Source organism: Hoplias malabaricus, chromosome 14, assembly GCF_029633855.1.
Source record: "Hoplias malabaricus isolate fHopMal1 chromosome 14, fHopMal1.hap1, whole genome shotgun sequence".
NCBI classification, from domain to species: Eukaryota; Metazoa; Chordata; class Actinopteri; order Characiformes; family Erythrinidae; genus Hoplias; species Hoplias malabaricus.
The window spans coordinates 28,324,083-28,346,227 of record NC_089813.1 but is presented as its reverse complement, the minus strand read 5'-3'; the positions used below and the strand labels follow the sequence as shown (position 1 = coordinate 28,346,227).

At 36.0% G+C, this 22,145-nt stretch overlaps 1 protein-coding gene across 2 annotated transcripts; it reads right to left on the bottom strand.

Annotated features, from left to right (window-relative positions):
- Positions 1 to 587: 587 nt before the first annotated feature.
- mapk14a (mitogen-activated protein kinase 14a) lies at positions 588 to 21,922 on the bottom strand. Of its 2 annotated transcripts, none has more exons than XM_066644596.1 (12): positions 21,502 to 21,922; positions 17,232 to 17,361; positions 16,621 to 16,679; positions 12,157 to 12,268; positions 11,524 to 11,553; positions 11,265 to 11,312; positions 10,865 to 10,979; positions 9,793 to 9,864; positions 7,859 to 7,938; positions 5,438 to 5,516; positions 3,952 to 4,125; positions 588 to 2,039 (listed from the first exon to the last, which is right to left on the bottom strand). In XM_066644596.1, the coding sequence occupies exons 1-12, from the start codon at positions 21,618 to 21,620 to the stop codon at positions 1,972 to 1,974; spliced, it is 1,086 nt and encodes a 361-aa protein (XP_066500693.1). In that variant the 5' UTR covers positions 21,621 to 21,922; the 3' UTR covers positions 588 to 1,971. The 2 variants fall into 2 exon arrangements, with proteins under 2 accessions (XP_066500693.1, XP_066500692.1); XM_066644595.1 differs by lacking the exon at positions 7,859 to 7,938 and adding an exon at positions 6,733 to 6,812 and having other exon boundaries at positions 21,502 to 21,921.
- Between the last annotated feature and the right edge of the window lie 223 nt (positions 21,923 to 22,145).

The window sequence follows — 22,145 nt, the reverse complement described above, 5'->3', positions numbered from 1 at the left end:
GTGGATTGGCGACTCAAAAGTGTCCGTACGTGTGAGTGAATGAATGTGTGTTACTCTGAAGGACTAACGCCCCCTCCAGGGTGTGATCCTGCCTTGCTCAGTGATTCCGGGTAGGCTCCAGCGGTTACAGAAAATTAATGAATAATACCAATGTTAATTTTGGAGGTTTATTAAATGGCAGAATATGTAAGAAAAGTTTTAGTACTATTAATGTATCAAACACTGTCATGTTTCATTATATATTTTACATGTTACATAGCATTTAAGAAGCATATTTTCATGTATCATGACACATTCACTGCTTACGATTTCAATGTTATTGTTGTAGCTAACCAACCACATTCAGAACAGACTTCCGAAGATATGGAGATGTCCGGGTACGTTTTGGAATGGTGTCATATGCCAGTCTGATTTAAAAATAACTCACTTTTACATTTTAACACTACTTACTACTTAAAGGAGTATCTAAACCCAAATTACCACATTTGAAATAAAGACTGAGTACATGTTCTACCTAGTATATCTGCTGGTTGCGAGATTTTAAAAAAAATGAATGAACAACAAAGCATTTCTGAAAAATATCTGCTTTTATTTTCTTTAATAAACAATGTTTATTTGATTATATTCTTTACAGTGATATAGGAAATAAAGCAGACAGAAGCAGCCACGCCAGTTCATTATCATCTCAGCAATATATAAATATTTCACACTTGTATACTGACATTCATTTCATTGCTCCACTGTCAACTCAAAAACAATCCCAATCATATCATATTCTCATGTTCTCTCTTTCTAGCTAACTCAGTCATACAGTCACACAGCTTTGAGCGATGAACACAAAATAAAACAAAGAAATGATATAATGAATACATTACAAGGCTAGATCTGGTATTTAACTATGGCCTAATCTTTTCAGCAGAACCAAAAACAGTTGGTAGTATGATCTCTGCTCTCAATATCAACCAAATATTTATGACTCAACAGGAATGATATTCTTACACCTGTTTTTTTTTTTAATCGTGATCCAATTCTGATCATTAGTGGTGATTGTGAACATTATTTTAGATGGTAGAACACCTCGATCCCTCTACACAAAATTACCCACTATTCAATGTAAGAAAGTGAGCAGCTTAATGTGTCACAGATCCTGTGTAAACATCTTTTAGTGCTCTGCCAGATAGTGAATTTTAATCATTTTTATTTCTAAAATCTTTCCTTTCTGCTGTTAAAATAAATTTAACCAAGTTTTTATAAACAATCTTACTTTAATCTTTTCTTCCAAGTCATAAAATGCCAAATGACATATGCTTTTGATCATATAAATGCCTCTTTAAAAAAAAAATCCTCAATCAAATTATAATTCAGCAAATAAAGTTGATGGTCATTTATTCAGATTTTGGTCACATCAATGCCAGAGGCAGCCTTGAATGAGCCTACAACCTAAAATTGGTTCGCTGGTATCTCTAGATGAAACAATGTTTATAAACAAAAACAAAGCTTTGCCCAGTGTGGATCAAATGTGATATTCTCATTCCTAGATCTTGAGGCAACTGGGCCTGGTATGGTACACAATTAGCAGCTAGATTTATTGCCTTGTTTGTTTGTTTTTTTTTCTTTTGTGTTTGCATATAAATCTGCCTGGGAAGTGGATGAAAACATTGTGATGCTACTGAACTCTTAATGGTTCCTCATATAAAAACTCCCTTTTTGTCCCATTGTTTTTATGCTTCCTAATTCATTAGACAACATTTTATATATATATATATATATATATATATATATATATATATATATATATATATATATATATATATATATATATATATATTTGTAAAAAACAAGCAAGACAAAGAAAGTGGCAGGCACTTTAAAAATCATACTGTCGGTCTGGTTAAAGAACTGCAAAATTACAGTGTTAATTGCAAAAGTAGAAAGACTGGGCTTAAGCTGCGCTCCAGTCCAACACAGGGCTCATGATTCCATTTCATCTCCATCAAAGACTGGCGGCTCAAAACTGACCACCTCCTCATATGTCAAACCTGTGCAGGGATCAAGAGAAAAATATCAAAATTTTTACTATACAGTGGAACCTCTACTAACGAACGCCTATACTAACGAACTTTCCAAAATACGAACCGGCTTTTTTGAATATTTTTTGCCTCCACCAACGAACCATGACTCTAGAAACTAACCCATTGGTTGCTGGAAATGGCCACTTACCCCAATAGGCGAGTCTCCCAGCGTGCCCAGACTTGAGTCATTGACCCATTTTCTCTCGTTCTCTCGACCCTCAAGCTTTTAAGATTAGCAAATTGTAGTTTTACCAATTTAGCATTAGTGTAAATTGCAGACATCCAAATTCGTTCTAAGTTAAGCCGTATCTACGCTTCGTCTCCCCACATTCACCCACCTACTCTCCGTTATTCCACCCACCCCCACCTCCCATCATACAGCCAAGTGCCTGTGTTCCTCCTCCAGCCAGTCGTCACGTCTTCAAGGTAGCAATGAGTAACCACTTAAAACTTTATTTCTTTTTTATTACTGTTTCCACTGTATTTCTTTTTTTTATTTTTAGTAACGCTACATGTATTTTACATGTATTTTTACTAATTTGAGAATTTTGTAAACATATATCAGTGCAAAAAGGGTGACTTTCGGGGTGGGCAGGGACACATTTATTGCTTTTCCATTATTTTAAATGGGGAAAATTGACTCGAGAAACAAACTTTTCCACTTACGAACCGGGTCACGGAACGGATCAAGTTCGTAGGTAGAGGTTCCACTGTACTTATATTTTTACTAAACAGTTCAGCAATTTGTATTAAGAGGCAGTTTAAATAAATAAATATACACACACATACAGGTGTTGGACAATGAAACTGAAACACCTGTCACTTTAGTGTGGGAGGTATCATGGCTAAATTGGACCAGCCTGGTGGCCAATCTTCCTTAATTGCACATTGCACCAGTAAGAGCAGAGTGTGAAGGTTCAATTAGCAGAGGGTAAGAGCACAGTTTTGCTCAAAATATTGCAATGCACACAACATTATGGGTGACATACCAGAGTTCAAAAGAGGACAAATTGTTGGTGCACGTCTTGCTGGCGCATCTGTGACCAAGACAGCGAGTCTTTGTGATGTATCAAGAGCCACATTATCCAGGGTAATGTCAGCATACCACCAAGAAGGATGAAACAAATCCAACAGGATTAACTGTGGATGCAAGAGGAAGCTGTCTGAAAGGGATGTTCGGGTGCTAACCCGGATTGTATACAAAAAAACATAAAACCACGGCAAAATTAAATGTACACCTCAACTCTCCTGTTTCCACCAGAAATGTCCATCGGGAGTTCCACTGATGGTTTGGGCTGCCATATCATGGCATTCCCTTGACCCAATACTTGTGCTAGATGGGCGCGTCACTGCCAAGGACTACCGAACCATTCTGGAGGACCATGTGCATCCAATGGTTCAACATTGTATCCTGAATGCAGTGCACCAATACACACAGCAAGATTGGTGAAAGATTGGTTTGATGAACATGAAAGTGAAGTTGAACATCTCCCATGGCCTGCACAGTCACCAGATCTGAATATTATTGAGACACTTTGGAGTGTTTTGGAGGAGCGAGTCAGGAAACGTTTTCCTCCACCAGCATCACGTAGTGACCTGGCCATTATCCTGCAAGAAGAATGGCTTAAAATCCCTCTGACCACTGTCCAGGACTTGTATATGTCATTCCCAAGACGAATTGACACTGTATTGGCCGCAAAAGGAGGCCCTACACCATACTAATAAATTTTTGTGGTCTAAAACCAGGTGTTTCAGTTTCATTGTCTAACACCTGTATATATATATATATATATATATATATATATATATATATATATATATATATATATATATATAAAATCATCTAAAAGGAAATCACATATCCTCAGAATGTACTCACGTTTCCACTCTTCAATGTCCAGCTCTCTACTTTCAAAGCTCTGGTCATAGGGCTCTGCCTCTGGTTCATCATCTGGATCATGGTACTGAGCAAAGTATTGGTGGGCCAATGCCTCTGCTGCGGTTATTCGCTTGTCTGTATCTAGAACCAGCATTTTCTCAAGGAGGTCAACAGCTGTAGCAAGCAAAGAAACACCAACCAATCAACATTTCAGCTACTCCTGTAAGAATCATCTGATCATTTTACAAGTAACATATTACTATAAAAATGACTTAAGATGAATGTGCAGTTCTAAAAATGCCACACTGAGTAAAATCAACATATTACAGTTCTGTACACATCACAGTACTGACACCTCATGCAAATATTCTCTATGTACAGTGGTCCTATATTTTACATGTACATACACACAAATATTATATATATCTATATGGTAGTTGTCCTGCTACAAAACCCATGTTCTCAATATTCAGCTCACTGACAGATGTCTTGAAGTTTTCCTTTAGAATTTGCTGGTATATTTCAGAATTCAATGTTCCCTCAATGATGGCTCGTTATCCTGGCACAGATGCAGCTGAACAGGTCCAAAACATGATACTACCACCACCATGTTTCACAGAAGGGATGAAGTTTGAATGCAGCTTTTTCCTTTCTCCAGACACAACACTTTACATTTAAACCAAAAAAATCTTTGATCACACCTGTCTGCAAAATACTGTTCTGAAATGTTTTGGCTTGTCCATGTGAGCTTTAGCATGCTGCACACAGGCAGCAATGTTCTATTTATTGAACAGCGGCTTTCTCCTTGCAAACCTGCCATGCACACCATTGTTGTTCAAAGTTCTCCTGATGGTAGACTTACAAATATTAACATTAGCCAAGGGGAGAAAGGCCCCTAGTTGCTTAGATGTTACTTTGTGTTGTTTTGTGATTTCACACACACACACACACACACATTACTTTCGGTGTGATCTTTGTTTGTAGACCACTCCTGGGGAGAGTAATTAATGGTCTTGGATTTCCTCCATTTGTGCACATTATGGCTGTGTCTGACTGGATTTGTGAAGTCCAAACTTTTCAGATGGTTTTGTAAATTTTTCCTGGTGAGCATCAACAAAAGGTACCCAGAAATCTGCTTTTTTGTGCCATGATACATTTCCACAAATGTGTTTTGAGGATCAGACATTGATAGATACCTGTTCTTTAAATAAAACTGGCAGCCCACTCACAACTAATTGTCATCCCATTGATTGAAAACACATCTAATTTCACCTTTAAATGATCTGCTAATCCCAAAGGTTAACATGCTTTTGCCACTCAGATCTGTAATTTTGGATGATTTTCCTCAAAAATGACCAAGTTTAATATTTTTGTCTTATTTAATTGGTTTGGCTCTCTATCTTTTTTGTTCAAAACAAGTTTGGTAAATGCTATAAAAGGATATGTGAGACACTGTTACATGTGACATAACATTTGTTTCGCTTACCTTGAGGATTTGCCCCAATAAATACATCAGCAAAATTCCTTTTAGGCATGTGTGGCAGGGAATTAATGTAATTCCTGGCCTGTATAGAGAAATGGGAAGTTTGTAAGCCAAACAGACTTTGAAGGATGAGTCGTAATCATCGGATTTACACAAAGACAATCCTTTTCAAGGTATTTAAAACTTCCACTAGGATTTTCCAAATTGATTAAACAGCACACAAAGCTTGTATTAAGTATAAGAGAATTTACAAATAGAGTTAAGAAGATAAAAGGAGACCAGGATAACCAACAAGGCTCAGACAAATTATCTTGCTTCTAAGCAAACAATTTAAAAAAAAAAATCTTGTTTAGGTGCAAGTTTCAATATTACATGAAATACATAAGTTCTAAAAGGCAGTCTCAATCACTAGAAATGCTGTTAATATAAACTTAAGATACATTTCATTGCATGTTGCGAACTGGAAAGCAGCTTGTTAGTACAGTGCTGCACAATTAATGCAACAAATTCTGCAAAAGGCAACAGGGCTCAAGCAGTTTTCAACACATAATTAGTCACAAAAAAGTGTTCAGATTCAGAGCAAGACCACTCACAGACAGAATAAAGAAAACACACACTGCCCCACATATCACATGAAATATTTTATGAGACTTAGATTAATATCTCCCAATAGCTATTATTTCAATAATATGTTCCCTTATAATCCTACTTTCCTTTCAGCTCAAATATAGTCAACACAAAAAACCTGTTTGTGCTGGAGCCATGAATCTGAGGTCTTTAATAAGCTTGGATAGTCTCCAAGTTGTAGAGATCTTGCTAGAATAAAATAATTGGTTTAATTATTTAAAAAAAAGATATATATCATCAGACAGAAGCATAGACATGACATTTACTTCAGAAGTGCAAAACTCTGCAAAGACAGCAGGCTAATCGAAAAGCAATTATTACACTTTTAAATGTATGTACCTGCATTGGCAAATGTACACATGAAAATAATTGGATGTACCACTTGTGAAATAAAAAAAAAAAAAAAAAAAGCAAATGATTGCTTAAAATATGATGGATATTCTTTTTGTAGATGAACTACATTTGAGGGAAAAGGAAAACTGTACACAGCTTTAAATTTTGGAGCAACACACTGCTTACATATGGTATAAACTGACAAAGACAGTATTTTTTGTACTTTAAAGTCTTTAAAATCTGGGCCCATTTATTAACAGAAACCTAAGACTGTAGATAATTGTGGCATGTCATGACTGAGGTATTGTATGTGAAGGTCTGGGCCACAGAAAGCTCACCTCATGGCTAGGCATCCTGCTTATTAGTGAGGCAGGGGGGGTTCCTGTCAGCCGCATAATCTGCTGTAGCTGGTTTATGTCTTTCAGGGCCAGGTCAAGGGCTTATAGCAGACATGTTTACTGATTCATTACAAATTACCAGCTTTATTTGTTCATTATTAAGGCAAGGGAGAGGAAGAAAGAGAGAAAGAGAGAAAATATGAGAAGGAAAACCTAACACAGAGGTTTGGCGTGCAACGTGTGAACACAGGACTGTCAAGAATGCTTGAGATAGACATGCAGTTGAAATTGTGCATTATTATTAGTCCCAAAGAAAACCAACTAGCACCAGCAAATAAAAAAAAAACTAAAAATTTTTATTTAACCCCTTAAAACACCAAGATTATTATTCCACCATTAATGTAAAGACAATATTTATATACCCTAATTATAAAATCATTACAATCTAATACAGCAACTACTAATTATATGGTAAATTCTGTATTAATGATAAAGACAATTAGATGTGGGCATAAAAATCTTGAAATTTAAGTGATAAAACTGAGCACCTTTATATGCCCATATACTGAAATTACATATTCCAATAAACTGAAAATTGGCAAGACATTTTACCCAATAATAAACAGTATGATTTACACACAACCTCCTTCATTTTCCCATTAAGACAATTTACAACAACGGCACGCAGGGTCATTGTCAAATCACTGCTTGTGAATTATTCAATTAAAAAAATTATTCGAGTGTTCATATCGCTTCCTTGTGATGATTTTTCTGCCTGCTGAATCTGAGGGAATGAATGACCAAGTTACAAGCCAAGACCATCTATAACAGCAAAAAACCAATTGCTAAATGTAGAGGTTTTGAAATCTGAAACCAGTGCAGGAAAGGAGAACACCACCTCAGGTTCCTGTGATTATGAATTTCATACAAGCCAGTAGGTAAATCTGGATAGGAAAATATAGAAGGCTATGTGCAGCAACACACTTGATTATGCAACAGTGTAAAAGCATGCTGCAGGAAGAGGCCAATTTTTGGCAAGATCCCAAAATGCACAAGTCAGGAAGAACACTGTGCCAGCTGATCTCGCAAAGCACAAAAGAAAATATTTTCCAAACATTACACTCACAGACTCTGAGGAGATTTTCATCAACAGCTCCGATCCTGGAGTTCCAACGAGCAGCATTATAAGTTTCAGCTGGTCAATGTCTACCATTGGAACATAAAGGAAAAACGGGAGCAAGGCAGGGTCTGTGGCAACAGCACAGAGAACTAAAGACTCCATCACAATGCAGCTGGCATCACAGGCACGGCATTACCTAGAACAGGATTTCACTGGCTTAGCCTTGAACTCAATGTTTTTGTCAGTAGGAAATACTGTATATCAGTTTAGACATTTTCTTTCCAGGAATAAAAGACTGCATTGTCACCAAGGCCAATTATTTTAGATATAATTTATAATTTTTAGAATTTACATATAATTAACTGAGAAGGGTTTTTTCCTTTTAACCTAAAAAAGTGTGTGTGTATATATTTTTATTCTATAGTCTACCTGTTTCTCTGTATTCTTTCTTACACAGCAGGGCTGCTAAAGTTTTGAAAGCCCTCAGAGTCACTAATTGACTGAGAATAGTCCATTAACCAAAAATATCCAGCCAAGGAGGGTCCTCTGTCCACTTATGAAGGACTAGAAGTTGACCAACACAAATTGTAACAACAGATGAGCTACTGTCTCTGACTTTACATCTACTAGGTGGACCAAAGGGGCAGGTTTGTCTAACAGTGTGGACAGTGAAGGGACACTGTAAAAACTCTAGCAGACCAGCTAAAATGGACAATGAATGTAGATACATGGTAGGTGTTCCTAATCCAAAAATATTTTTGGAGATGAATTGAGTATATAAAGAGTAATAATGCAATAAATTGTGCAGAAATGATTTGTAGATATTATGTAAAGAAAATCAATAAAGCTTGTAACCAGTGGCACAAAAACCTTGGCAATTGACAGTACTGTATAAAATACACACACACACACACACATACATCTCATCTATCTATCTATCTGAGATACTTGTATAAACACCTAATTCAAAACTCCTTGCAGGAGTCAAGTTCAATACTTTATATTTAGTAGTAGCATCTTTGTCCATATTGTGCCGCCATCATATATATATTATATATATTATATTATATATATATATATATATATATATATATATATATATATATATATATATATATATATATTTATAAATATCTTAAGTTAACTTAAAATAATTTATAATATTACTTGAAGACAAAACAAATCCAGCAATAACATTCAAGCATCTGAATATCTGATCATGTTATTATATAATCACTAAATCCATATTCTGTGCACAGGCATGGTCACATACAGTGTCTTTTGGCAAGATCCATGGAAAGCCCTGAAAGACTTCTGCGGTAAAAATAGAAGAGGCCTCATACTTCCAGAATAAAAAACTTGCCCAGAGCGAAAAACAAGTCTAGGGATGTAGCACAGGTGTGTTCTACACAGTGGAAAGGTAACAGAACAGTTTGGTGCCAGTGGCATTAATAAGAACCAGGCAGATGTGTCTCTTGTCACACATGTAAATCTGTGCAACAAAATATGCAATGCTGGAATGGAAAAAAGAAGCATTAATCATAAGGTTGCAGTCAGAGTAAGTGAGTGAGTGAGTGTGTGAGTGTGTGAGAGAGAGAGAGAGAAAGACAAGAGTTGGGAAGGGGCAGAGAGGGGCAAAGCATTCCACAGAAGGCTGCTTGTAGCATTCTCAGAAGTGTGGATCACATTTCCTTATTAGCACTTCATTGTGGTGAAGCTAGAATAGGAGAGAAGGGGAAAAGCACAGCATAATAAACATGCACGCAGCATGAAAGTGTGGGAGAAGAGCACTTAAATATGTTAAAAGTTATTCTGATTTTGTGTCAAAATTCATGGCAGCCTGCATATAAATTTCACAGTTTGTGTTCATCTGTCTATACTAAAGTTAAAAACTCTATGACAATGATTGTATGTGCACAGCAATGCTGACTGAAGGATACGGTCAGTGCCAGGAAACAGCGTCCTCCCTGTCAGAAGCTCAGCCATAATGCAACCAACAGACCAAATGTCCACTGTAAAGTAACATCAGAAAATAAAGCATCAGAAACAGTAAAGCAACAGTTTTTGTAACCAAAAAGAATTTACATTATTTTTATAACAGGTGTAATTGGTCAGTCAATTTGCTTTTGGCAAAATTATAATATATATGTTTACATAATAACATAAATAACCATCTGTCTGCACTTCTAGGTATCAGTAGGTCAAAGAGATGTGGCATAAACATATGCATTAGGTAGAAACACAGGAGCAGCTGTGTGTGTGCGCGCCTCAGAGAGAAAGAGAGAACAGGTGAGGAATGAGGGGTATGTGTTATGAGACATACAAATCTTAACACAAAAAATATATATATAATCTAATGTCTGAACTTGAATACTTCACTCTGTAAAAAAAAAAAAAGTGAATTACAAAAAAGAAGGTTTTGGCCAAATTTGATTAATTGGCAATAAATAAATAAATTCATGTTTAAAATATTTAAGTTTCCAAAAGCAAATCATATTCCTTAACACTGACAGCACTAATTTTAAATTGCACATCAAACCATACACAATTTGATATTCCATCAATGCCAATGATGTTCACCCAAACATATCAATACAGCTGTACAAAAATAAAGTTAAACTTTATGTTGTCATGGTTCTAACTCAAGACCAGTTATCATTAGCAGCAAAAAAAACTGACCTCCTATTCAACAAAAATAATAGTAATAAATTAAAATTTAATATATTAAACCCTGGAATAAACCTTGTCTGATACAATTCTTCCTTTGAAGTTTTAAAGATTTTGTGTTTTGAATAATGTAAATGATAATCTACATTTAGATATTTGCAAACTCTTGCATAAAAATATTAAATAATAATATATTTATAATTCAACAAAAAAATGTTTGTGCAAAATTAGCTATACAAACATGATCAGTCTGATACAAAGAAAATACATTACACAGATACATTAATTCAGAATCACTAGCCTGAGAACTGTACTTTATATTCAAAACACCAAATACTACTATACCTGTCATGTTGTAGTGCATCCAGTTGAGCATGATCTCTGGAGCACGGTACCACCTGGTGGCCACATATCCCGTCATCTCATCGTCTGTATGCCGTGCAAGACCAAAATCAAGGATCTAAGAGATCCAACAGCATACAGCATTACTTGACAATAGTTTATAGAGAATAAATTACAAGTAAAAAAAATCCAATTTAACACAAGAAAAAAGTAAATCTTATTAAATATAATGACTGGCATTATCCATCATTTCCATAAACAAACATATCAAATTGCTCATTTCACTTCATCTGAAAAGCTATTTTGATAGCTTTTCATGACCCCTATTGGAGAGATGTTCCCAGGTCACATGTCTCGGGGCAGGGGGGAAAAACTATAATAAAACTATAATTAATTGGCTTACCTTAAGTTCACAATCTTCATTCACAGCTAAATTACTGGGCTTAAGGTCCTGGAAAAAAAGTAATAATAATCCAGTATGAGTACATTACTTGAAAGTTTTAAAAACAAATATATTTTTAATTCATGTTAAAGCTACACTACACAAATATATAGCCACAGAGGGCATGTCCACTTAAGTAGACTCTAATCTGCCAAAAAATAAACCAAACAAAGTAGAAAAGCAGAAAGATTTCCTGGCATTAACCACTGTGAACACTCACTCTGTGAATGATGTCTGCTGAATGGATATACTGAAAATCAAAAAAAGAAAAGAAACATAAAACAATATAAAGAATAATTAGATTTGAACACAAGCCAAAACTAGATATTCAACTCAATTGTGGGACATGCATATTCTGAGGTTAGAATTGCCTACTGACCACGATGTAGACACTAAGAATAAAAAGGTATGGTAGAGGTACATTGTTGGTCACTAAATGTACAAACTGTAAATGTACATTTAAAGGCACAGCAGAGGTGTTAAAGTCCAGTTGTGTCACCTAAAGGTACATTACAATCTCTTTTCAAAAATGAGAGGAGAATATTTGTTAACTTTCATTATAGAACTGTGTAATATAAAATAACATATGCCCTGGAGCTGAAATTGGTTGTATGAAATCGACTCAATTTTAAAATCTAAAATTATAGTAGAATAAGGTACAATCATGTTCCCTAATTAACGGTACGAATATGTATCCTTGATGGTACCACCACAGTGACAATTATTCTAACTGTGTATTGCTTTTTTTTTTATTTAAAAAATTCTGGACAATGAAATCTATATCCCTGATATTTAGGTAGAGAACACTGTTACTGATACTGAACTGGATTTATTGAATTGGGACACGCTTTACCTTGAGTCCTCGAAGAATCTGGTAGATAAGGAATTGCACGTGATCATCTGTTAGCTTCTGACACTTCACTATGTTATTGAGGTCTGCACCCATCAGATGAGTCACCAGATATCTGCCAATCACAGGACAAAACGGATATCAGGCTCTGGACTTTTCACCTTTCATCCCAGAGAACACTCTTGCACATTTATCTAAAACTATGTATTCCTTTCAACAGTTTCAGCAGGAGTGAAAGATACATAAAAGACTTCGTTTTGAAATTACGACCTGACCTTATTCGCCTACATTAAGTATCTTGACAATACCCAATGTTTTCCTGATGTGACGGAACAGTGTTCCTGCAGAAGTATGACTCAGCAGCTAAAACTGTCAGGACTACTGCCATGAACTCATACAAGCAGAGAACTTACAAAGGCTCTTACTATGAAAACACTTAATTATGATGCAGTGGGGAATGCAACATTAGACAAGTCATTCTGGACTAAGTTTGTTGTTTACAGACCCAAAGACAATGGCAAGTACAACACACTTGGAGTCAATGGTATTACACTGAACACAGCCTCTTTGTCACTAGAGAACAGCTTAAAATAATTCCAGCTTAACCCTGGAGAGCTTCTCTGTCCACACACACACGGTCTCCCTTTTCTGTAAACACATACATCAGGGACAATTAAAACACTTAACCCCACCCACTAATACATACAAAACACACCCATCTATGAAAACAAACATTACACACACAGCATGTATGCATACAAAAGGATTTAACAATGTCTATACAACCTAAAAAAATTGGGACAAGAAGATACAGTGTAATATGTCAAATAGCTCCCCTAATATTGAAATATATATGCCTTAAAATAATGACCCCTGCACCACAACAGTAAAAGATATCTAACAAAGAGCCATTTGGCATTCAGCCATATTTGCAGAACTTGAGAAAAAAAGCAAAATTCTGAAGTCCCAAAGTATGTTATGTGGGTAATATGGAGTCAGCTGAGATTCAAACCCAATAACAAACTCTCAGTGTCAGAGTAAATGGCGGCACGGTGGCTTGGTGGTTAGCACGTTCGCCTCCCAGCGCTGGGATCTTGGGTTCAAGTCCCATCTGGGTGGAGTTTCCATGTTCTCCCCGTGTCTGCGTGGGTTTCCTCCGGGGGCTCCGGTTTCCTCCCACAGTCCAAAAACATGGAGGGTAGGTGAATTGGCTTCTCTAATAACTGTCCTGGTGTGTGAATGAATGTCTGTATGTGTGAGCCCAGATATGGATTGGCGCTCTGTCCTGGGTTAAACCCTAGTGCCCGATGCAGTCCTCCAGGTGGACGGTCGTTTCTGGTTGAGAGTACGCTGTGCGCGTTTGGCTGCCGCTTCTCGCCAGTGTGTGTGAATTGAGCGTTCTGAGCAGTGTAGATTGTAAAGCGTCCTTGGGTGTCTAGAAAGGCGCTATATAAGTGTAACGATAATAATAATAATAAATCAGACATTTTAATGTCTGATTTATAAGTCTGTAATAAAAAATAATGTCTGATGTTTTATAAGTCTGTAATAGGGTTTTACAAAGATCATTATGCCAGAAGCACTGGCAGTTAGTAGCCACATTTGAATTAAACACAGTCACCCTTCAGGTAATCCAATTTAAACTATGTGAGACAACAAGCCATCACCAAGGGAGTAGTAAGTGAAAAGTTATGCTTTATGGCAGAAATCTGTGCTCAGATGCAGTTATAAAGAAATCATACTCTGGAGTGCCACCTAGTCAGTGTATAATGACATGATATGTACTGTTATTGATATTTACGGTTTCTTCCATATGAAGAAACTGACCGGATGCTCTGTATACGCAAACTCAGATCTTCCCTGCTTTATTTAGAAAATGGCTGCAAGAAAAGACAAAAAGTTCAAATGAGTCATCTACAAAATGGCCGAGTGTTTTCAGGTTACCATATAATAAACCAATAAGAATCTGAAAAAAATTCCAAACTTTGGCGTATTTATATAAAGTATGAATTCACATGCCAATCACAGACAGAATCACTCACATGTTATTTCCTTTGAAGTTCTTGCAAATGTGAGTTTAAAATCAGTCAAAATGAAGACATTGTGTGTGTCACACACAATCAACATTGTGTGTGTGTGTGTGTGTGTGTGTGTGTGTGTGTACTTAACTTTCCTCCCTTTTCAACTTCACAGACTGGCTGCTTTTGTGTGCCTGTGGCTTTGAATGTCTGACACATACACAGACATTTTTTGTTGCACATTAAAATAAAGCTTTACAACAGTTGCATCTTAGCTTCTGCTTTCTGTTCTATTGTGTGGTAAATGTTTGAGGGAGATTAGCCATGACAGTATGCTGTCAGAACTTGACCAGTTGTTAATTCTAGGTGGTGGTCACAAAATGAAATGTTTTAAAATATATATTTTATGCAGTGTTTTTTCCTTGAAAATTATTTGTGAAAGCATCACGTGTGTAATAATATTGTATTCCTCAAATATAATATTGTATTCCACAAACATTGACTGCTCTAAAGTTTAAAATACTAACATTAAAATACTTAGTCTAACTTAAAAAAAAAATGTCTGAACTTGGGGGGGAAAAAAAAAAAAGCTTCTTGGTCCCCCTGTATTTCAACGTGGAGGTACTATTTTACTAATTTCTTGTTTAAATAACTATTTTAAACATGCATAGGCATATACATGCTAAGGCACTTAAAGTATATATAGAAGGTTTCTTGTTTTCTCTGCCAAGCTCTTTTCTTATCCTAGCACAGACAAAGCCAGAGATCAGTTCAGGCCTTCATTTTTGGCTGGAGCAGGCAGCACACACTCCCACAGTGACACCGTAGCCCTTTCCTGACCTGCCTTCCCCAGTAACACTGATGACACAGGTCCAGCTGGGCGACTCAACCTCTCCTGTCACTTCTGAGTCTTTTCACATAGAGTACATGTGTTCAGACTGTGTGTGGCTGGCTTCATTCCCACTACCTAATTTCTGAACAAGACTGAGCATGCCCACATAAAAGACTCAACTTAACAACATTCTTTATACAGCTTGCTACTTAAGCTTTCTACAACACTTTCAGTAAACCTTTCTGACTAAACTAATGTTTGCTCCTGTGTTCAGAACATATTCTTATAATTTCAGGTTCTATTTTACTCTTAAAAGTCTTAGCACAAAAGCATTATTAGCATTTTTTTTTAAACGAGTTCATGCCATGCAGCTTGTAAATTGCTGAATAAATATAATGTTGTGGCTACCCAGATTTGTTTAGTTTCAGTAAAACTACATATATGACAAATGTCTATCTGCATTAAGCATATATATTTTTTGCTGTATAACGCTCACACCACGTTATTATTAATATTATTATTATTCCCTTTATTACTTTTAAACCTCATCAATGAATTCTCTTTGCTTTGGCTTTGACCAATATTAAGACTGGCAGGGCCAAAGCTGCACAGATGACTAAAGATTAGAGAGTAAGTTCTGTCAGTTCTAGGCCACACAACCACAGAAGCCCAGAATGACCTCGGCACATGTCCATATGGCAATCTGGAACAGCAACATTAGCTTGCAACTTGGCCCTACATGCCAAAGCACCTTCTCTTTAGAGTGTATGTCCACAATTAGAAAGAAAAAGTGTTTAGCAAAAATTTGCTATATTTTATTCATAATACATTAGTCATTTATTGTGTGATCCCATCCAATCTTTTAATAACAACACAGGTAACAGCTGCTTTCATAAGTGGCACATGAAGATGAGCTTCATAACAAGTATAGATCAGTATAGATACTGATTAAGGTATAAAACAGTTACTGATTCTCAGAGGAAGACTGAGAAATTTCACCTGTTTTATTAAAACTAGTAAACAGAAATAGGCACATGTACAGTCTTTATAATAAGTCCCTATATAATTAAGTCTAAAAATGCTGTGCCCCTACTAAGCATACAACAGGAAAAAGCTTGCATTGAATAATATTACATTAGCAGTTTAGGTCCTTCCAATCACCTAAAAGGCCTAAGCTAACACATGCTTCCTCCATTAAAGCTTGAACCTGTAATGGCTTCTTTTCCAATCACATCTGATGTGTGTGTGTGTGTGTCACTAGAAGATACATGACATTGCTCACCAAATCTCCAGTCAACTAAAGAAAACATTAGAGATTCATTGAACACACTAAGCAGATCATTTGTAATACCTTGAACCACTACTTTGAAAGATCATTCATTAACAAGGCATTCCATCACCTCTTACTTGAGTGTGCGCACATTTTGTATTTTTACAGTAAGGGTGTTAAAACAATTATTTGAATCCACTGTAACAATTATTTATGTGTAAACATAATACAATCAAATGATCAATTCAAACACTGAATCAATCATTTCCTCAAAATTCCAAGTACATACATACATCTTTAAATCACTCAAAGCCAAGTAAAATGAGAGATGGCTAAAAATCACTCACACATCATTGAACTCTTCGAGACTGGTGGCAGGTGTGAAAACATCCAGCAGACCTATTACCTGTTAAAGCAAAGAGCATGAAATGCTTTATGTCCCATTACTGCAATCTTTAAAACAGACAGTTTAAAAGGAAACATTTGATGCACAGTACTTTGAGAAAGTCAAATACTACTTTATTTTATTTCCTATCAAATTAAACAAATACAATGTCAGGAAATGGGAAAAATAAAATGCAATTTCAGTGCAGCATCAGGGTAAATTAATGAGGGCCGTGTTGCATAATCCTCATTTACACTGATGTGTATTCTCCACCATATACTGGGGTATTTCTTTTTTATCTCATGAAAGGTTTCTTGGGTTGAGCACCCAATCATGGTTTTTCCTGGTTGACTCAAATTTGCTTCTTATTGGAAATACTCTTTCTGTTGGTAAAAACAAGAGATTACTCCTGTTTTCTTGAAATAGTTTCTTAAATCTTGTCACAACACAAGGGTGTGAGAAGTGGAAGTACAGAAAAAAAGGGAACAAGTCGGAAGTAAAAAGTAAGATGTTTTACACGGTTCGGATAAGCATCTCAGAGTGTGCGAGTCATGGATACAAGACAACACTTACATTTTCATGTTTCATGTGTTTGAGAAGTCGTAATTCTCTGTATGTCCTTTTGGCGTGGATGATGGACTGGAAAGGCCTTGAGAGCTTTTTCACAGCAACCTTCAAACTTGTCTTCTCATCAAGTGCTGAGCTGCAAAATACATAAAAGCTATGACTTATTTTTTTACTCTCCTTCACAAATTCACCAACATAACATAACAGCCACCCATTTGCTTCAGTGATCCTTCATCCATGATCTTACTACATCTGTCATTATATTCCCAATACAGTGAGTTCAAATTTATGCATAGTTATTTTTAATAAAAATGACAAAGAACAAGGTCACAAATAGGTGTTAAACTACTATCTCAGCAAGTCATGCCTCATCCTGAATTTTGCCCTTTAAAATTTAATTTCATTTTTTTAAACAGCTTACATTCTTTTTTAAGAGATGTGCTTTCAGGTTTTTGTTTTTTTTTTGTTTTTGTTTTTTTTAAGACTCCCAAATGTGCATTTGCCTTTCCGCAAAATCCAAGTCAAACATTTTGTATTTAGTGATGTTGAGGTCTGGGGTGGCCAGTCTATTGTTCTGAGAATACCAGCAGCTATTTTGTCTTTTTCGTTGTTGTCTAAATTTTTTCTTCATTTATTGGTAGTTACACATTCAAGCTTCACCTGTTCCCTTCATTTTTCAACCAGTGACCTCATCTTTTTACTCATCTTTTACAGCTCTGGTCATGGCCTTATCTTCTCGCAGTAGCATGGACGCACCTGTGGTTGTTTTTCACAGAACCCCCTGTGGATTAGTTTTCAGTGAACCACCTGTGGATTTTTTTCAGATCTGAAGCAAATGTGAATCTTGGTTTTCTTCTCTCACTCTCTCTGTCTCTCTCTCAAAGCTAAAAGTACAGTTCATCTGAAAATATGTGCAATATTTGGTTGTGTATCAGGTCTTGCACGATTAGGACTATCATTTAATAAGATTTAAATTCTGTTTTTGGAAAGTCTTGTTTGATCTTCTGTTAATTTATGCAAGTGGATTATCTTTAACATCCTCAGAAAATGTCTTTCCCTTGATGACAATATTGACTGGAAATATTAAAAATATGAAGCATTTTCTCTGCCTTTAGCACATCATTGTTCTATGTTAACACACTATGCATATTATTTCATATGTATATGCAAATTATGAGATGGCTCTAAATTTGTGGCTGTAAATCTTTTCCTATTTTGTAGTTTACTTTAATTAGTGTCCCCATTTAGCAGGATAAATTCTATGTACATGCGAGTGTGGCTAATAAAGTGATAATGATTCTACATATATAGACCTGAATGGGCACGGATTAAAGCAGTCTTGGATCAGGTTCTCAACGGAAAACACACTGTTTAGATCATGTGACATCTAATTAAGCCTCAAATCATTGCATGACCCCTATAAACAAACTTCAGAGCTTAGAGGCCTTGGCTGGGTACGCCAAACCCAACCCAATCTGTTCTACACAGATCTAATTACACCCAGATAATGGCAGGTGATATGAGGGCCCACGAAATATAAGCCAGGAGACACAGTTGCCTAGCAATGTGCTCCTCACATTCTTCTTTGGTGCCCAAAATGCAATCTGTTTACCTGGAGAGCAGAGTCATTTAGTAAATGAGTTGTGGTGTTCAAACAACACATGCGCGTTTTCATTAAAGACACTTATCAGAAGTTATCAGTAAACATCACAGCGTAAGGTCAGCACCAGTGGCAAATGTATTCTATGAAAAGTGCTTTTAGGATCAGTTACATACTTCTAAATGCAACAAAACTACCCAAGCTAGGGAACAACTAGCAATGTGTCCAACCCGGTGTAGATCATTTTAAGAGACATCTAGTCAAGTCACAGAAACAAAAAGGAAGAAATAAGCAAATTTGGGAAGTGCAAATACAATCAGTAGTTTCATTTTTAAACATTAGAGTCAGCTGTATATCAAATTATAGAACCCAATACATTTTAATCACAACGCTATTGAAATACATAATGTGATATTTATCTGCAGTAGCCCTCTGTATGAAATGATCTGTTATGACTCAACAGTAAGCAACAGGATGACTTCATTCAAGAGACCAAAGCAGATGCCCTAAGCATGAGGAGACAGGACAATGAGATCATGACACAGTGCTTAGAAAAAGATTATTTGCGCAATACTACATGCTTTTAATATCTTCTTATAAACAGCAGTTTGCTTATAAACTGATCTTAAACATGAACAGTCTGACCACATTTAAAACTTCTGAATAATTCAATGACTTAGTAGTAAACAAGTTTATACAAGCTGAATTAGAGAAACACAGACTGGTGTGTCATTATCAAGAAGGTAATAAGAACAGAGACTCACAAAAATGTAAATACAGATATAATAAATGTAAAATATCCTTTTTTAGTGTCACGCATGTATATCACTACAACTTGTGTCTTTTTTAATAAATATGATTCTTGGAAAAACTTGATCCCAACTATAACAGAACTTCATCTCTGGCAGCAGGCCGTGTATTTTTAAACACAAAAATGTGTGAGGTAGCATTTAAAGATACTGTACTCTCCAGGAAACTGGTTCCTATAAACACTGAACAATTATGACTCTTCAGTTTTTTTAGAATATTGTATTTCACATCATTCAATTTACTTATTTAGAATTATTTAATTATGCAGAGATTTTTTAAATGTGTTCAGGCAGCTATTAATATGGTTAGAAATTGTTAAATGCTAGGACAGACAGAGAAAATAAGAAAAAAAGTTATTGTGATGACAAAGAAATAGTAATAGCTGCAGTCTCATAATATACAATCATTAAAGATTTCCCAAAGTCTTGATGTGAATAGGCAAAACATTTATTTTAACAATATCAATATATTTTGCCAAAGTATTCTTAACTGTCCTGTTTATAATCATAGTCTGTAGTAAAAACAATTTTCATTAAACTAAATTATTATGCTAACATGTCACTACAAACAAAAAAGGAAAAAGTGTGGTTACTGTCCTAGTTTACATGTAAAGATTTATTTACAGACAATCACAAAGTGTAACAGTAGAAAACCAATGAGGAGTCTATTTTTAGAAAGCCTTGGATGTGTAAAAGTACAGTAAGTTTTATTCGGCTTTCTTAGCGAAAACGAGTGCCTACCCTTTACAGAATAAACTTTTGCACATTTTAAATAGACAATAATGGTTTATAAATTATTATAAAAACAACTTCTGGACTTTTTTTTCCAGATCTAAAGCAGGAGCAAAACTTGGTTTCTCAAAGACAAATATAGCTACAACCTTTAAATATGTTGTTTTGTTTTTTGTGGTGAACCAAGTTTTACGTAATTTATCTCGTTTTCTGTCTACTAGTAAAGTTGAAACTCTTGTTGAACATTCTGTTCCTTTTCCTTATGTTAGTGGGTTCTTATATTTAATCTCAGAAATATATTTCTTCTTACTTTTGCATATTATATTGCATCTTTTGCATATTTATTTAGTATATTTATTATATACTGCAAATACACTGCTAATGCTTTATATGTATATTTTGAAACAGTCTTTGCAAAATTGTTAAGCCCTGCAAACTAACAGAAATTATGCATGGAAAATTTGGCACAATTAACATTCACCTAGAAAGTAAAATCACCACTGTCGTCCAAACGTGTGTTTTGGACGCTTTCGTGTGTTGCAATTATTCCAAAACAACAATATTTTAATAATATTTGTAAGTAAATGGTCTCTAGTCAACCGTTTTTAGCAAGGTTAGCAGACTAGCTACGGAGCTAGGTACAGGTTCGCACGTTTAACAGAAGATGGATTTATCTATTCGCAAAAATCCAATTCGAATAAGTTCCACGTTAAACGGTGCAGCACAATGTAACCGCTACAACATTTAAGGTGGAATGCAAATTCGAAAGAGAAGTTGGTGAACAAGGAGAGAACTGTGGGCACCAGAACATAACTGTCCAATTTAAGGTGGAGCAAACAACGGGCACTAGAATGTAACTTTAACAGCAATTAAGGTGGAACGGAATGTTCGAACGAGAAGGGGGCGAAAACGGACACAACTGTGTGCGCCAGAACTGCCTCGTTAAAAGTGGAATAAACTCTGTGCGCCAGAATGCAGCGTTAACTGCTGCACCGTTTAAGGTGGAACGGAAACTTGGACCAAGAAGCTGGCAAATAGGGAGTCAACTTCAGCGTCGTCACTCTGGGGCCTGTAAGAATGAATGGAGTGATCTTTCCGCCCTTGAGGAAATCGGAAAATGAGTCAAAGTACTTACCATACGGATCCATATGCGCCGGAGCCGACTGGAGATAAGCATTGGTACCGCAGAGGAACCTCCCAGATCGTTTTATTCACCTCCTGTCGGTAAAACGTGGGTCTTTCTTTCTGCGACATTCTTGCAGAGAGCAGTGAAGCCCCTTGGGCGACTGCACAAACTTCTGCTTTGCTCAGTTTCCTCACTCTCCGTCAGCTTCCCTCCTCAGCTCCGTGCAGGAGAAACGAACCGCAGAAATGTGGCGGAAAAACAGCCGAGAATTAGAGAAGACCGGCGAGGAAAAGTCAGCCTCCTCCTTCAGATTTCAAGACAGTCCTGCGGCTCCAGAGTTCTGAAGTTCAGCACTTCGGGAATAGTTCGGCTCCAATTTTCTTTCTCTCTTTCTCGCTCTCTCTCTCTACTAAGCTGTTTCCCGGCGCGCTGCCATCAAATCTCGCGAGGATACACCCAACACTTTGATACTTCTACGTAGGTAATATTACTGTTTTTTTAAAATAGATAAATAACTTCCATAAATAAAACAAATTGTCTAATCATTTTTAAAATTAGACTATAAATACTTGAAAGGAGTATGTAAACCATTTTATAGTATCATAGAATTAATCAGTCCACTTGCCATATATATATGATGCTTGGAATTAGTG

Bases quoted from the DNA above. Each gene is read 5' to 3' on its own strand.
- mapk14a (XM_066644596.1), bottom strand. From the start codon at position 21,620: ATGTCGCAGAAAGAAAGACCCACGTTTTACCGACAGGAGGTGAATAAA. The intron at 7,939-9,792 runs GTATCCTTCAGT...TTCCAATGGTAG, and splicing joins GCTGTTTCCTGGCACTGACC to ACATTGACCAGCTGAAACTT. The intron at 4,126-5,437 runs GTAAGCGAAACA...TGCTTGCTACAG, and splicing joins TATTGGGGCAAATCCTCAAG to CTGTTGACCTCCTTGAGAAA.